Source organism: Quercus suber, unplaced genomic scaffold (assembly GCF_002906115.3).
Source record: "Quercus suber isolate HL8 unplaced genomic scaffold, Cork oak 2.0 scaffold_37, whole genome shotgun sequence".
NCBI lineage: Eukaryota > Viridiplantae > Streptophyta > Magnoliopsida > Fagales > Fagaceae > Quercus > Quercus suber.
The window spans coordinates 657,737-676,584 of NW_027069502.1; the positions used below are offsets into that span (position 1 = coordinate 657,737).

The 18,848-nt window shown below is 32.1% G+C and overlaps 1 protein-coding gene across 2 annotated transcripts; it reads right to left on the reverse strand.

The window, feature by feature from the left end:
- Positions 1-6,630: 6,630 nt before the first annotated feature.
- On the reverse strand, positions 6,631-14,166 carry LOC112027496 (26S proteasome non-ATPase regulatory subunit 12 homolog A). Of its 2 annotated transcripts, XM_024060158.2 has the most exons (12): positions 14,035-14,166; positions 13,746-13,940; positions 11,397-11,504; positions 10,721-10,825; positions 10,534-10,590; positions 10,191-10,387; positions 8,841-8,940; positions 8,657-8,769; positions 8,384-8,537; positions 8,206-8,283; positions 7,135-7,392; positions 6,631-7,027 (listed from the first exon to the last, which is right to left on the reverse strand). In XM_024060158.2, the coding sequence occupies exons 1-11, from the start codon at positions 14,035-14,037 to the stop codon at positions 7,174-7,176; spliced, it is 1,329 nt and encodes a 442-aa protein (XP_023915926.1). In that variant the 5' UTR covers positions 14,038-14,166; the 3' UTR covers positions 6,631-7,027; positions 7,135-7,173. The 2 variants fall into 2 exon arrangements, with proteins under 2 accessions (XP_023915926.1, XP_023915925.1); XM_024060157.2 differs by having other exon boundaries at positions 6,631-7,392.
- Between the last annotated feature and the right edge of the window lie 4,682 nt (positions 14,167-18,848).

The window sequence follows — 18,848 nt, forward strand, 5'->3', positions numbered from 1 at the left end:
TTTAAAAACAAAACCTATGAGAATTAAGGATTATATTTGATGAGGGAAACCAAAAGAACCTACTGATTTTGTACATCATCAATATTATTAATAGTTTATATGTAAACAACATCAAACGGGGTGCCATTTTTTAAGAGATTTTATAAGGTTTAGCCTATCTTTCCTTTGATTTTTTTATATGTGGAGGTGGATTTGAATTTTAAGTTCTTTATTTTCTTGTTCTTATTTTTAAAAAATGGATTTTAAAAAATGGAGGAGGAATTTTAAGTTCTTTATTTTCTTGTTCTTATTTTTAAAAAATGGAGGAGGAGGATTTGAATTTTAAGTTCTTTATTTATTTTTTTAAAAAATAGAGGAGGAGGATTCGAATTTAAGTTTTTCACGGAGAATTGCACTGTGTTAGTATTGATAAGGCCATTGCTTTGAAGTTGACACCGAATTTAGGTAAATCATAGAAGATCCTTTAATTGTGAATCAAATGTCTTGGAGAAAAAGACAAATTGTGAAAAAAGGATCTTAGGAAACTCGTTACTAAATCAAGCTAAAAGTTTAAATTTGGACAAGCAATGAAATAATTAACCAACCAAAACTCTAATAGGGATCATCAAGGCTCAACTTTCCACATATAAGTGACAAAAAAGCCTAAGCTTTTTGGACTTCTTTAGCGATCTTTTCATTCTTTTTGCCGTTTGCCTATACGATGTTGCTATAATAAAGATTAAGACAAGTTGTGAGATTGAGTGAAAATAAAATTTTGTAAAATTAAAGTAATAACGTATTTTAGTTATTGGGAGGATTGAAATGTGAACGGGAATTTCCCCATTTTCCAAGTGCCTTCTTGAAGTGAAGAGGTTGTTCTTGTTTGTTCTTTGCGTCACTTTGTTTTTCCTTATCATGGAAGAAAGGAGTCCTTTACTTCTTCACGTCATTGATTACGTGGTAGCACAAAAGAGCTCCTTCAGTTTCCACATTCCACGTTAAAAGTAGGAATTGGCCACGTGTTTGATACTATTCTCTTTTAGCTTTTTCTCGTCTCTCTCCCCCACTTTTTTGGCAGGAGTTTCAGCAGTTTTGATTCATTGATTGTAAATTTTGTAACGTAAAAACGCCACACGTTTGCAGCGCCGCCAAGGACGTAATTCATTGATTACCGTCCGTAAGGAGGACATGCTTCCACACATGCCCACTTTTTTTTTTTTTTTTGCTGAATCCACACAAGCCCACTTTGTCATATACTTTATCTTTAACTTGTATATTTATTAAGTGGTAATTTAAATACCGATGGGGATTCCATGTATTAGTGTGTTATCTAATCACAAGTTGATAAATATGTAAATTATAACTAAGTGTGTGGAATCATAAATTATTCAAACAAAAGAAAAGGTCAAGTTGTTAGAAAAAAAACCACCCATTTTTTTCACACCTATCTTACAAGTTTTTTACATCACTTTGAACAAAAACAGTAAGGTTTGAAAAAAAATCGGTGATTTTCTCCATTCTTTAACAAATTTTCTAAATTAAACAATTAGTTTTCATGCACCAAAGAAATTCACAATAATTCACTTTTTTTTCCTTTATGTTAGGGTGGACCAAATTGAGGTGAGTGACAACTCTATATTTGAGAATGTGAAAGTAGTTGCGAATTGAGCCACTTGAGTATTGATAAAGCTTCTGATGGGATGGACGACCAGAAAAAAAGGCGAATAGACAATCAACAGATGGAAGCAAAAGATAGGAAGATTAAAACTATAAAAGAAGAGCAGGTTAAACCAAAAAGGGGAGGAGGGAGAAAAAAAGGCCTCCTCGGCCACAGGCCGAGGAGCATTCCCTCATTTGTAAGAAAATACTTAGCCATTTTTAAAGATAAGTTTGGGCATGGTGATCAACGGCCAGCACCTAAGCCTGTCAGCCCACTCTCTATAAATGTATTGTTTGGGCTTGTTGGGCTGAAAACCCAACACTCAGTTCAATTTGAGTCCCTACAAAAACCTATGAGAATTAAGGATTATATTTGATGACGGAAACCAAAAGAACCTACTGATTTTGTACATCATCAATATTATTAATAGTTTATATGTAAACAACATCAAACGGGGTGCCGTTTTTTAAGAGATTTTATAAGGTTTAGCCTATCTTTCCTTTGATTTTTTTATATGTGGAGGTGGATTTGAATTTTAAGTCCTTTATTTTCTTGTTCTTATTTTTAAAAAATGGAGGAGGAGGATTTGAATTTTAAGTTCTTTATTTTTTTATTCTTATTTTTTAAAAATAGAGGAGGAGGATTCGAATTTAAGTTTTTCACGGAGAATTGCACTGTGTTAGTATTGATAAGGCCATTGCTTTGAAGTTGACACCGAATTTAGGTAAATCATAGAAGATCCTTTAATTGTGAATCAAATGTCTTGGAGAAAAAGACAAATTGTGAAAAAAGGATCTTAGGAAACTCTAATAGGGATCATCAAGGCTCAACTTTCCACATATAAGTGACAAAAAAGCCTAAGCTTTTTGGACTTCTTTAGCGATCTTTTCATTCTTTTTGCCGTTTGCCTATACGATGTTGCTATAATAAAGATTGAGACAAGTTGTGAGATTGAGTGAAAATAAAGTTTTGTAAAATTAAAGTAATAACGTATTTTAGTTATTGGCAGGATTGAAATGTGAACGGGAATTTCCCCATTTTCCAAGTGCCTTCTTGAAGTGAAGAGGTTGTTCTTGTTTGTTCTTTGCGTGACTTTGTTTTTCCTTATCATGAAAGAAAGGAGTCCTTTACTTCTTCACGTCATCGATTACGTGGTAGCACAAAAGAGCTCCTTCAGTTTCCACATTCCACGTTAAAAGTAGGGATTGGCCACGTGTTTGATACTATTCTCTTTTAGCTTTTTCTCGTCTCTCTCCCCCACTTTTTTGGCAGGAGTTTCAGCAGTTTTGATTCATTGATTGTAAATTTTGTAATGTAAAAACGCCACACGTTTGCAGCGCCGCTAAGTACGTAATTCATTGATTACCGTCCGTAAGGACGCTTCCACACATGCCCACTTTTTTTTTTTTTTGCTGAATCCACACAAGCCCACTTTGTCATATACTTTATCTTTAACTTGTATATTTATTAAGTGGTAATTTAAATACCGATGGGGATTCCATGTATTAGTGTGTTATCTAATCACAAGTTGATAAATATGTAAATTATAACTGAGTGTGTGAAATCATAAATTATTCAAACAAAAGAAAAGGTCAAGTTGTTAGAAAAAAAACCACCCATTTTTTTCACACCTATCTTACAAGTTTTTTACATCACTTTGAACAAAAACAGTAAGGTTTGAAAAAAAATCGGTGATTTTCTCCATTCTTTAACAAATTTTCTAAATTAAACAATTAGTTTTCATGCACCAAAGAAATTCACAATAATTCACTTTTTTTTCCTTTATGTTAGGGTGGACCAAATTGAGGTGAGTGACAACTCTATATTTGAGAATGTGAAAGTAGTTGCGAATTTTTGACGCTTCCACACATGCCCACTTTTTTTTTTTTTTGCTGAATCCACACAAGCCCACTTTGTCATATACTTTATCTTTAACTTGTATATTTATTAAGTGGTAATTTAAATACCGATGGGGATTCCATGTATTAGTGTGTTATCTAATCACAAGTTGATAAATATGTAAATTATAACTGAGTGTGTGAAATCATAAATTATTCAAACAAAAGAAAAGGTCAAGTTGTTAGAAAAAAAACCACCCATTTTTTTCACACCTATCTTACAAGTTTTTTACATCACTTTGAACAAAAACAGTAAGGTTTGAAAAAAAATCGGTGATTTTCTCCATTCTTTAACAAATTTTCTAAATTAAACAATTAGTTTTCATGCACCAAAGAAATTCACAATAATTCACTTTTTTTTCCTTTATGTTAGGGTGGACCAAATTGAGGTGAGTGACAACTCTATATTTGAGAATGTGAAAGTAGTTGCGAATTTTTAAGTGGTTGTAGCAAAATTGTGAAGAAAAGCCTAATAATCATGGGAATATATTTTTTGATGTGAATTTGAGAAACTTAAAAACTAACCCATATAAGATTTATAGGTGCGCTAACACTTATCCTATCCTATCCAAAGTTCTTACAAGTTTAATCCGCCTCACCCCTCTCCTCTCAAGAAGAAGAAAAAAAAGAAAAAAAGAAAAAGGCTACCATTTATTAATGTTAGCCATTTATCTTGGAACAAAATTTAGTTACAAAATTAATTGTAGACTAAAATTACAACCTTACTTAATAAAATAAAAATTATTATATATTTTGAAAATTTGAAAACTGAATTGCATGTTCTTTAAACTCTTAATACACATGTTAAATTTTGTATCAATCGGATATTATTTACTATATAATATATAATCTTATATTTTATACGTAATTTAAAATTACAAAAACTTGCAATTTTAAATTTTTTTTTGATAACATAGCTATTAATTTTTAATTTTTTAGAAATTTTGTAATCATGGAAGACATAAGAAGAAGATTTAATCCAATGGTGGATTTGTAAGCATGGAGTAAGGTTATAGCCTAAAGTTACGAGTATACAACTAATTTTATAACTAAGCTTTGTCATTTATCCTAATATTCACAAAAGACAAAAGGGCGGAGTACCAAATATTAGGCAAGGAAACAAAAGAATTGACTAGCTTAATTACAACCACCAAGTCTAAACTTCAAAGTTTTGAACCGATAAATGACTATTACTTGACAAACAAATCAAAATTGATTACATTAGAACATTTTAATTAGAGATGACTCAATTGTCTCATCCAAAAAAAGAAGAAGAAGAGATGACTCAATTGTATGCTAATCCATTCATAATAGAACACTTATAATACAAATTTGATTTTCTTTATAGTTTATATTTTCGCTCTGTTTGTTCCAGTGATGATGTTTTCTAAAAAATTTGTCATTTTTCCAAAAAACATTCTATAAAGCTATCTTATTTTCCTATATTTAGTAGCAACCTTAAATGAGTTGAAAAATAATCTCCCAACTTCTCTTAATTAGTTCTCCATGAGATAGAGTTATTTAAAAAAAAAAATTGTGAGAAAACAATATCTAAAAAATTTACCAAAAATAATTTCCTTTGATTTTTTTATTTTTTTATATTACCAAATACTAGAAAACACGAAAAAATATTTTCACACACAATTTTCAATAAAAAAAAAAAAAAAAAAAAATTAAATTTTGTATCAATCGGATATTATTTACTATATAATATATAATCTTATATTTTATACGTAATTTAAAATTATAAAAACTTGCAATTTTAAATTTTTTTTTGATAACATAGCTATTAATTTTTAATTTTTTAGAAATTTTGTAATCATGGAAGACATAAGAAGAAGATTTAATCCAATGGTGGATTTGTAAGCATGGAGTAAGGTTATAGCCTAAAGTTACGAGTATACAACTAATTTTATAACTAAGCTTTGTCATTTATCCTAATATTCACAAAAGACAAAAGGGCGGAGTACCAAATATTAGGCAAGGAAACAAAAGAATTGACTAGCTTAATTACAACCACCAAGTCTAAACTTCAAAGTTTTGAACCGATAAATGACTATTACTTGACAAACAAATCAAAATTGATTACATTAGAACATTTTAATTAGAGATGACTCAATTGTATGCTAATCCATTCATAATAGAACACTTATAATACAAATTTGATTTTCTTTATAGTTTATATTTTCGCTCTGTTTGTTCTAGCGATGATGTTTTCTAAAAAATTTGTCATTTTTCCAAAAAACATTCTTTAAAGCTATCTTATTTTCCTATATTTAGTAGCAACCTTAAATGAGTTGAAAAATAATCTCCCAACTTCTCTTAATTAGTTCCCCATGAGATAGAGTTATTTAAAAAAAAAAAATTTGTGAGAAAACAATATCTAAAAAATTTACCAAAAATAATTTCCTTTGATTTTTTTATTTTTTTATATTACCAAATACTAGAAAACACGAAAAAATATTCACACACAATTTTCAATAAAAAAAAAAAAAAACTCTTATACCTCAAATTCCGCTAGTAATTCTTATGATTTGCCTTGAATCGGTGCGAAACAACTTTTTGCTAATACTTTCGTTTTTTTTTTTTTTTTTTTTCCTAAGAAGAATGCTAACACTTCGTTTGTGTTGCAAGTTGCAACTAAATTCGATGTACGTTGAATATTGTTGGACAGGCATTGACCAATTTGAGACCAAGTTTAATCATTCTTTCTTTATTTTTTACAGCTTTCATCATCTCCCAAATTATTTCAGCCGAATTGGTTGAAAAAGTAGCTTACAGTGTTGTGCGAGTAATCATTAGGCAATTCCAGTTGAAGACGTGAAACTCCAGGCCAATAAATACAACCAGCTAATATTAGAATTAACATTTTTACATTAATTTAAGAGCTTGTCATTTTTTTTTTCTATTAAAAGACTTGCATTTATTGGTGTAGAGTACCACAAAACTAATATATTTCTTCGTAATAATTGTCCATGTTGCACAGAACAAACCTAAACAATCTCTGATGGGTCTATTCATACAACAATTCCACATATTCTGGACTAGGAAACTTGCATATGCGAAGGATATCAATTTGAAGTCACAACCATCAAAAGCTAAAATGCATTGTAAAATTAACTGAAACATCTAAAAGCACAAATGACTTTAGGTTGGAAACAATATGTAAAAGATAAAACAATCTCAACAAAAGCCTAAGAAAATAAATGAAGTGGTGCAATCAATTTCTTTCCACCACCACAAACAAGCCCATTTAGGAGGTTCCTGTCATTAGTCAGTCGCACGGAATGTACTGGCAGTATACAACAATGTCACTTTGAGTTCCGGCAAGCATATCCGAGTTCTCTATTTCTGACCTGACCGGGGAAAACAAATAACTAAAGGAGAAAAAACCTGATAAATGCATGCCCGACAAACCCAGTCAGCCAAGGTGATAATCTATATTGTTCTCACTTCAGTCCACAAAATGACAGCTTAATTTAAGGCAACCCTGCATAGAAGGTTTAACCAATAGTGTCACCTAAAAGAAATGATAATTTTTTTGTTTGTATTTTTATATTTCTCAGCCAGGTTAGAGAGAGAGAGAGAGAGAGAGACAGAGAGCTAGTTCTTCCGGCAGGTGATGAAGTTCATTTTTCAAACTTTCAGGGCAGCTTTGTGAACCATGGTTTCTTTGTGTATTTGGTGGCAACTCTTCTCAACAAGATCAAGCAGCTTCTCCAAGTTCATTGCCCACGAGTTAAGAATGTCATTGCTATCCTTTGCTGTTTGGAAACAGACTATTTCCATTGGCCTGTCAATCTTTGCCATCAGTGCCTTGGACACTACCATGTCTGAAAGATGCTTCTCCGCTTCCTAAATTGGAAAGGATAAATGGAATCAATTAGAAGAGATACAAATCTTGCCTTTATAGAAACGTAGCAATGGATTGCCATGTTAATCAAAAAGTAGGCGAAAAGGAAGAACCCAAATTCAGCATGCGATTTGAACTTTAGTATTTAATATACTAAGCAAATTAAAAACAATGCGGTTGAAGTACCTAACTATACCCCCGCCCCTTTTCCTTACCCACTAGTGATTATTCAAGGAACAAACTGTTGTCCAGCAGATGCTCCAAGATAATCACAGGGAGGGCTAAATGTCACATAAAATGTTCATATTCATTAGGACAAGAATTCATTGTAACTAGAGACTTCGTGTCTGTTTGGCTAGCTTATTTTTTGCCAACTTATTTTACTATTGGGTCCGGTTAATGTGTGTACCCTAAGGGCACACATTAAGTCATCCACTTTTGGAAACATTTTCTCGGGAATTGAAAAAGCTGTCAATACTTTTTCAATTTCCAAGAAAATTTTTTCCAAAAATGAAAATTATTGTGTGCCCTTAGGACACACATTAGTAAAATCCTTTACTATTTAGCTTATTTTTGCTACTATTCATAGGTTCCACTGCACTTTTTGCTACTCTTCATAAGTCTCACTGTACTATTTCAACTAACATTTACCTTTATCTACAATATTTTTCGCAAAAAAAAATTTTAATTTCAACAAAATAAGCGGATTCCAAACAGACCCTTCATATTCATTATATGTATAAAGGAATAATAAGTAATAAATAAAAAAATACACTAGAGACTTCATAAACTAAGTTAAAATCACATCAACAAACCTGGATACTGAGGCACAACAGCTCTGCAAGTCTCTTCAAGGTGATCCTTGCGTAATATTTTGAAACAACAAGAATGTTCTGAAAAAGGAAAATAATAAATTGCAAATGAATAATGATAAAATCATTGACAAGTGAAACAGCAGCCACCTAACTGCCCTGTCCTCTAGGGAAAACTTACATGTTCAATTACTCTCTGTCTTAGGTCTTCTGCTGCTTTGTCACCCAAAGAGCCTCCAAGCATGCTCTTTTCATTCTCAAACTCATCCTTGTATGCATTCCAAAGAGATGTCCATTGGACGACCTCCATTGTGACTAGTTGTTTCAACAGCAACCTATGTATAGCCCCCAACAAAAAAGGGAAAACCTCAGCCATCAACCAACATTAACAGCAGATACTGAATAAGTACACCAATGGTAGATGCACAAGCAACACTAACATCAAAATATGTACCTAAAATTTGGAAGCTCAGAAAGATTCTTATCATCCAAGGTTGAGTTAAGAAGGCTTGATTGCATTGGATCATGAGGTGCCAGAACCAAAAACCAACAGATTTTCCTCAGGACCTACAGGTAGAACAATGTCAAGAGGAAGTTTAAGAGTATAAAGGAAGAGATGAAATGAAAAGAAGCTTTACCGGAGTCCACAGTGCTGGGTTCTCTTTGACAGATGGAATGTCATAAATTGCCTTATAGCAACGACAAATTTCAAGGTAATCATTGTTATGGGTATAATACCTACAAAGTTGGTGAAACACTGGCGTAAGACATATATGTGTTAATTTGCATTTAAAGTATATATATAATCATTACATGAAGGACCATTAAGACAGCTGATACGAATCAATTCTGGAAAAGGTAAAGTATAATGTTTTCATTCAGCCATCTTTCCAGAACATCAACATTGACATGGTTTATGAAGTAACAGTAACAGAGGTGGTGGTATCAAAAGTGGTCAAGAGTGTTAGGGCTTCTGGTTGTTTAATCACTTATATTATTCTTTCATACCAATCCTCAGATAGTATAAGCATGTTGCACCTGAGCAACATATGACAGAGGTGGTGGTACCAAAAGTGGTCAAGAGTGTTAGGGCTTCTGGTTGTTTAATCACTTATATCATTCCTTCATACCAATCCTCAGACAGTATAACCATGTTGCACCTGAGCAACATATGGAATTCATGGAGCTCATATGCAAGTTCAGTTGTCACTTTTCATTCACATCGTAAATCAATCTAGCAATAAAATTTAAAAATCCCTTCTTAAACTTGACAACTAATCATCTCTACAACAGCTTTCATGACATCAAATGGTATGAACCAGATAAGAAACTATATCATAGTGGTCAAAGTAGATAAGTACTACTGCTAAAACCAACTTGACTAGTGGCAATGCCAAATAAGTCCAAGTGATCAATCTGATATTTTCGTAGAAAGAAGACAACAGTACCATAATAATGTATGGAATTTTCCATTGAGCATTAGGTCATTAATATATTCAATCAATAAGAAAGCAGGTACAATTGCAGGCAAGTTGAACAACTAGTTACCAGAATAATGTTTCGTATTTTTCATTGAGCATAATAAAGTCAAGCATCTTATATGATTCTCTGGAAAGTAGTAAGGAACCTATAACCTATAGGATATAGGCCCTAGGTCCTATAATTAATTAAAATTAAGCTTCTCCCTATAGGTGTTTTTTTTCCCATTTAAAAAAATAATGTCAAATCCACACTCAAATTTCTGGGAAATTTTCTGCTTGAAACCTTGTACAATGCAAAATACTTTCACCACAACAAACAAAGCTTTAACATTTACTAGAGCCACAAAAGATTATTGCATGCAAGGATTCAAGATTTTAATTGACATTGTATAAACTTTCAATAAAAAATTTGTGAAGGAATCAACATCTGAAAAGAGGCAGAAAGAAATTTATGGAAAGAATAAATAAAAATTGCAGTGAAGAAAGAAAATGCAAGAACCACTCTACCTTATCATTAGTTCATAGTAAATCCGCTTCAACTCCAATAGAGATGGTATATCAGCAGGAGCCTCTTCAACAAGATTGTCACCTTCTTTAGGCTTTTTCTTTTCTTTTGAAGTATCAATATCAAAAACCCTTGGACTGATCTTCCTTGACAGGATTTGGGCACGAACATAATCCTGGCGGTCTAAGCACAAACGTACCTGCAAATTGTTTTTTGAATCAAGTTACATGCAGTTAACATCAGTTTTATAACACTTCCCCACCCCCCACCCCCCCCAAAAAAAAAAAATCAGTAATGAACAAGTGCTGAGAATAATAAAAACAACACAAAAAGAAAGGCACATACTTGTTCTAGAATAAACGCAATTTTTTCAGTTTTTGCCATTGCACCAAAGGTTTCCACCTGTAGAGCTTGATAGTCAAAAAGTGTAAAAGGAAAAAAAAGGGTGGACAACTCCAACAATTGATTGATTTATTGAGTGAGAATTAAACATTTAAGAAAGCTATCACCAAATGAGACAACCCAAACTTACAGCAATTTCTTGCATCAAATCTGCAGCTTCAGCTATAAGCCCCTGTCCTTCCTTAATCTTTGCAAGTTTCTTGATCAAGCGAGCTCTTTCAATCTCAACATATATCTACAGAGCAATGGATGTTATTTTAAAAAATCAGAAGAAGACATATGGTGTTAAAGGCAGAACTAAGATACAGTTCCAAATATCCAATTCCTTAGGTTTTCCAATTAGTATATGCACCTGTACACAATAGACTTGCCCGCTAGCATCATTTCTACCTGAAAATACCCCACCTATTGAAAATATCCCATTATCCCCTTCACACCATTTATACCTGAGCAAACTCAATCTTACAAACAGAACATGATCACAATAAAGGAAGGCAAGTTCAAAATTAAAGCAACCAGAAAGGCAGTCTCCAGTGATATATATTTTTAGTGGAGAATTGTCATCAATTGTCCACATCCTAGCTTTAATCCCATGTTTGTTATTGAAAATTTAACAAATTAAGGCAAAAAGGAAGAAATGAAAACACCGTATGTGCAGGAGCCAAAATGTCAATATAGCAATGAATACATGTGGTAAATAATAGTTGGGGAACCTAAGGAACCGAGTGTTACAAACTGTAGCTATCTGCACTGTATTAAACCAGATACTTGGTTACGGAGCTTCAAATTCTTCATCACATGCTTACCTTCCCGGCAGATACATTGTTTAGTGTTTTGATGAGCTCTATACGAGTTTCAATATCTGGTGTCTCATCTATATATTGCATTGCTTGCTGGACCATTGCAGTTACAGCCTGGAAAAAACCAAAAGACCCATTAGAAAAAGTATAGACCAAAATATCTTTCGTGTTTAAAAATGAAAAGGCCAAATTACTTTTAGATATTATTTACAGGGATTCACCATCCATTATCATTTAAAGTAATGCATAAAAGATTGAAATTCTAATAGAAAACACAACAAATTCAATGCAGCATAAAGCAGCCTATACCAAGGGCATATACATTCACTTGGATTTATGCCCATACACAAGCACAAGCAAATACATATGAGATAATATGAGTACTGGCAAGACTATATCCACCTATACTCCCAAATTCTTTATTTGGTCAACAGTCTTAACAGCTAAAGCCGTTTGCAGCCTGCAAGTCCGTATCATTTTTTATGTTCCATTGTAGCCCAAAGATCCTATAAAATTTGCAAACTAAGACATTACTGGTCAAGTTGTTGATTCGTTATTGTTTACTCAACTTGATGAATACAGATATACCAACATATATTCACAAACATAGACAGACAAGCATTTTCATTTAAACCAATATGTTTTTCGGTAAGTAAATTCAAACCAATTTGTGCTAAAATCAAATATCTTTTATCCTAACTATATAGTCAGAACTCCCCAAAAAAAAAAAAAAAAAAAAAAAAAAAAAAATCAATAAAATGCCCCCACAATTTCGAATAAAGGGCAGCAAAATTAACTTGAATCAATAAGTGTGTGATTGGCATCAACTTATTTAGATTTTTGCAGACTTTTTTTTCCCCCTGAAAATGTGCTAAAGTATACTTGTACTTTGAAAAGGTGAGGTTTTAAAATGCCGTGCATAAAAACTAAAAGCTAAAAGCTGAACCAAAGAGTTGAAGCCAAACGGACACTAAGTAGGATCAATCAATGATGCAGGGAATGTGTTGGGCTGTGGGATCTGGTTTGGAAATGAATTAGGGAATGGTGAGTTTCTTAGAACTACTAATAGGTGGACAGACACCTCTGCAAGAACACACACTTCTAAGAAAGTACACACGCTAATGTCCTATTCAATCAACAAAACTGAGATCACTGCCAAGTGTCCAAATCCAATCAAGTACAGCTTCTACAATTATCCAGAAGTCTACTGAGTTAGTTACAACAGATTAGGATAGGCTTCTGGATCCCTAAATGCATACAACCTCCCATTTGGACAAAAACATAGCATAACTAACTAGCATCTCCTTTGCTGTTACTATGTGAATTATGGCTGCCCTTGCTTGTAGCCATTCAAACTAAACTTAGACAAAATGAAAAAACCTTTAAGATGTTCCTGCATCAATCAAGCACACAGCTTTAATGCAACTGACCAACTCAACATTTTTACACATAAAAACCCCATTCTCCTACCAGGCTCAAGAATTCATCCTTCTCCATGAAATACACAATTTCAAAAAAGAATACAGGATAGCAAAGATTACAATTACAATACATATAACCTTCAGCTACACATACACAACTTAACCACCATAAACCAAGTCACATTCTCGTGCCACTGAATCCCTATAAAAAAAAATAAAAAATCCCATATCTCTTCGCCAAATACACAAATTCAAAAAATTCCCCATAAGGAGTAACTATAACTCTATCAAAACACCCACAACCCTAGTTCAAATATACACACAAAACTGAACCAAACCAACGTCTCTAGGACTAAATCAACATATAACCATTACACCAACAATCCAAAAGGACACAAATTTAAACCCAACCATTACTAAACACACACACACACAGAAGCACAAAAAATAGTTTTTGGTTTTCTTTTTTACTTGGGAGTTACCTGCCTAAGCTAAGCCTAGCTAAAACACTATCAAAACACCCACATGCCTAATTCAAAAACAAACACACACAGACACAATTGAACCAAACTACTACTTCTACGACCAAATCGATGGATACCCACTACACCACCAACCCAAAAGAACACAAATTTAAGCCCAACCATCAACAACCAAACAATTAAAAATTCACATAATCAGAACCCCAAAACAGAGTTCCTTTTCTTTTGGTAATGGTTACCTCCTTAAGCTGCCTTAACTAAAACGCTATCAAACACCCATAACCCTAATTCAAACACTACACACAAAATTAAACCAATCCACCGCTTCTACGACCAAATCAACAAATACCCATTACACCAGAAACCCAAAAGAACACAAATTTAAACTCAACCAACCATCAAAACAATAACAAATTTACACAATCGGAACCCCAAGACAGAGTTATTTTTACCTGCTTAAGCTGGCCACGGCGCTTAGACAAAAGAACAATCTGATCGTTGAGAGTCTTCCATGCTCGTGCTTCGAAGCAGAGCTGAAGAATGTCAGTTACGGCCTTCTTTGTTCCGGCGACCTCGCCGGAAAGCCTCATCTGCTTCTCCACATTCAGCAATTGCTCTATCGATGACTCTAGATTCCCTCCTCCTTCCTGAAAAATAAATTTACCCAGATACAAAATCAATCAAAACCCAACAAAAAGATTGAAGTTTTAGCTTCAATTTGAAACTTTTGGATCTGTTTACCATTGTAATCGTTCTGTGTAAGATCCAAACCCTAGCTCTGTGAGAGAGAGAGAGAGAGAGAGGAAAGTGTGACGTGAGAGAAAGTAAAATAAAATTGATAATAAATAACAGATGGTTTTTGGTTGCTTTTCCTTTACGAAATCGGATTCCTCTAAAACCGGGTTTTACTTTTATTTTTTATTTTTTGCTCCAAATTGAACACTAGTGAAGTGACTAGGCTAATTTAAAAGGATTAGAAATATTGGAAAGTTAATATGACACATATTAAATTATTAATCTTCATTTTATATACTTTAATTATCCATCTCCAAGAGGCAATATATGAAAAACCATTATAATTATATATACTCCTTCAAGCATATTTATAGTTGTATTTTCAAGGATCAATTTTAAGTTTAATATTCTTCTAAAAAAAAAATTTAAGTTTAATATTATTTTCCTTATGCTTTATTATTTTTTAACTTTCTTATACAAGTTGTGAAAATATGCTTGAAAAGTATTTATGTTACTAGATTTTTTTAATCAAGATTGCTCGTGTGTTAGAATAGTTCTTGTTGGTTAAGTATTAATAATTATAATATCATCATAGTCTAACCTTCATTTAATTTCTAATCCAATCTTAATATCGTGAACTTCTCAATTTTGTGAATTTTTGAATGATTTAATTTTAAAAACAACTTTTGCAATTATGTCCTAGTAGTTTTAAATTTTAATACAATATTTATTGGTAATTGGGACACCATTTTTTTCTTAATAATTCTTATAATTTTTTAAGGTAGCAAGTTGTGATTGAAGTAACATCATTTTTATATTGATCCGCATAACATATTAATCCACACCACAATATTTTTATAACATATTGATCAAAACAATCCTTATCAACATTATGAAAATTAAAATTAAATATATTTTATATCTCTAACTTTATTGTATTTATTTTGTCATTCAACAATTTTATTGTATATAATACTTCCTAATAATATTTGTAGTTTTTTTCCCCTTTTGTACGTAATTGATCTACACTGATTATATTTTAGTATGGTTTATTTTGATCAAGCCCATTATTCTAGAATTTGCCAAACTAGCTTGATTTTTTAACTCTCACTATACATTATCTTTTTAAATTTTTTGTAAGATATAATTACTACAATATTCATCATCCTCTTTTTAAGTTGCAATCATAAATCATAGGGTAAATTACTTTGTAAATCTTTGAGTTTTTGGTGCATTTCAAAAGTTTCAAAATGTTTTATTCAAACCTAAAAGCTTCTAAAAACATTTCATATAGTTTTATTTAAATCTTAGAGTTTTGGGTAAATTTCCTTTAAACCTCAAAGTTTGGAATAAATTTCATATAAACCAGCTGATCACATGATGTTTAATGGAATTAACAAAAAATATGTGATAGAAAGCTTAAATAAAACATTTTGAAAGTTTAAGATTTAAATAAAATACTCCCAAAACTTTAAGAGACCTAAGATTTAAATCTCACATGTACCAAAAATCAATTGATATCATAACATGTTGATAAAAAAAACAATTATCATAAAGCAAATATTATAACTTGAAGCTCTATTAAAAACATCACCGGTATTCATTATAACTTAAGTAATATTATCACCTAACAACTTGGAAGGTCCCATGAGTTTCTTTAAATTTTTCTTTTAAAAAAATGGAAATTATTATATATTTTTTTTCTATTACTTTTTTTTGTTTCCCTTAAGAGTTTACTAATTAATTATGGCAATAGTATTCCATCAAAGTGCCTAAATACGTATCACGATTTTGTAAGTGGGTATAATATTTAAGAAAAAGTCTATAAACAATAAACAATTGTTTGATGACTCTTATGAGATGTCTATGAGACAATTAACTTATATGGAGAGCCATTTTGTCAAAAGCCAAAATATGTTGCCAAAAACCAATCTCTACTAAACATAAATTTCACCAAAACTCTAGAAGCACAATGCCCCCTAAAGGTATAAATATTATTGACTATGTTTAAGTTCTACGGAGTTCATTCTCAAAAAAAAAAAAAAAAAAAAAAAAAAAAAAAAAAAATTATTGACTATGTTTAAGTTCTATGGAGTTCATTCTCAAAAAAAAAAAAAAAAAAAAAGAGCTCTACAGAGTTGGGAAAAATAGTGTTTGGTAATGTTGTTCTAGTAACATTGTTTGTATTTTTTAGAAATACATGTGAGTGAAAAAGTGTATGAAAATACTTGTAATATTATTTAAACACTGAAAACTGTTGTTCTAATATCCACACAAACTCTTATGAGATGTCTATGAGAATGCGTGGATATTGTAGACAATCACACTTTTTTCTTGGACCCATTTTTTCAAAATAAAGAACTGAAATATATCAATAAAATAATGTTTTTGTCTTGTTGATATAACATAGAGACTTAGAGCAACCACATCAGTTCGGCCAAATTTTTCTATATATTTTACACTAAAAACCTATTTTTTCTATTTTACAATACCACTTTTACAAAACACCCACATCAATCCATCTAGTATACACTATATTTTATATAAATAATATTTTTATATTCTTTTTTTTAATATTATTTTATCTACCCATTTCTTTTTCCAATACTTCCTTTTCTTTCTTCTTCTTTCTTTTTCCTTATCTCTACCGTTTCCTCTTTCTTTTCTTCCTCTTCTTTCTTCTTCTTTCTCTCACAGTCAAAACCCAGTAGCACCAGAGCAAGAACTCCACCAACACCACAACCATCACAAGCACCACAACTCTCCAATCCACTGATCTTCGTCAACCCAGAAGCACCATCACAAGCACTCCATCAACACCAATCTCCATCAACCCACAAAATTGATCTCCATCAACACCGATCTCCGTCAACCCATCACAAGCACTCCATCAACACCGATCTTTATTAACATCGATCTCCGTCAACCCATCACTGATCTTCATCAACACCGATCCACATCAACCCATCACTAATCTCCATCAACATCGATCCACATCACCGATCCAAATCGCCTCCCTAATCCCAATCCACAATCACCGATCACCGATCCAATGATTTTGTTCTAGTGGTTGATTTTTTTGTTGATTTTTGATGTTTGTAGTTGATTTTTGATTTTGTGTCTGTGAGAGTGTGTGTATCAGAGGAAGAAAGAACATGATGAGGGAGGGTTAGTTTTGCAGACGGAGAAGAGAGGGAAAAAAAAGGAGCGAATAAAAAATTATTAAATTATTATATACACATGCTACAGTAACCGTGTATATATGCACGGTTACTGTAGCTAGTGGATAAATATACAAGATTTTGGAAGCACTGATGTGGAGCAATTTTGAGACAAAATGTATAAAAATTGTGTCTTTTTTTATTATACAAGACTTTACATCCACTGATGTGGATGCTCTTAGTGTGCGTTTGGGAAGCGTGTTCTGTGCTTCCCAGCGTTCACGTTTGCGTTTTCAACTCTTTTTTTTTTTTTTTTTTTTTTAGCCGTGATTGTTAACTTTGGAGTGTCTAGCGTTCACGTTTGCGTTTTCAACTCTTTTTTTTTTTTTTTTTTTTTTTTATTTAGCCATGATTGTTAACTTTGGAGTGTGAATAGTGCACACACAGTAATTTTTTCAGCAACTTTTCAGTCACGAGACACACAAACTTCACTTTTCAACAACTTTTTCATTAAAAATAGGTCTCGCGATATTGTTCATACATTTAAAAATTATTTTGCTATGGTGTTTTTCAATTTTCAGTTTTCAGTTGTATCCAAACGGATCCTCAGTCAAAAACGTATATCAGGAGGAGTAGACTCATCACTGAGTGGTAACTCTAGTGTCTTGTTGCATTTTTTGGAAAAAAAAAATGTTGTATGGGTTACACACTTGCGTTTTTTGAAAAACAAAATAAAATAAAATAAAATAAAAGTTGCCATATGGGTTGGTCCTGTGTCTTGCCATTTGCTTTTTTTGAGAAAAGTTACATTAAAAAATAAGGAGTAAATAAGAAATAAAAAAAAAGATGCCATATTGTCACTTTTTGAGTCACTGATGGAGGCAAGATATTTTTTTTTTCTTCTCTTTTGATCTCAGCCACACACGTCTTGTAAGTAGTAACTCTTGTCCTTGTCTGTAACTCTTGAGTTGTCCCCTACTCAGTTACTCTCATTTCTCCTTTTTAGACTTCTGCTTTCACTCTCAGATTCAGAACTCAGTCACTTATCAGCCACCGTCATTTTTGTTCCAAACCCTAATCCCGTTGAACAAGTATTTAATATTTCCTTCTTAATCTCAGGAGAGGTAAAACAACTGAATTCAACGAAGATAAGTCAAAAACAACTCTATATAGACATCTATTCATCGTTATCGAGCAATGGGAAATAAGGGACAGAAGCCTCAAAAGAAAATCTTGAGCTCTATTTTGTGGTAGGAAAGTAGAAGTTAATTAATTGGGTATTGACAAAATTGACTAATGCAGGTACAAGCTTATTAATTAAGCTTTCTAGAAGGATGTAGATGATTGATGAAAAAAAGTTCTAAAAAAAAAAGTAAAAAGTTAATGATGACAAATAGTAAGGAGCTATTTATCTGTTCATTTGCCTTGACACCAGGTGCTGGTAAAAAAAAAAGAAAAAGAAAAGAAAAGAAATAAGCCAGACACAGACGCTGGGCTCCAAAACGCAAACCAAACGGAGCTTTACATAATGAGTATCAATATCACAATGGCCTTTTGGACAATAAAAATGAAGTGTAATTCATTTCCAAATAAATGAATAATGTAACCAAAAAGTCAATTTAACTCTCAATCCCTTAAAAGGCAACACCAAAATACATA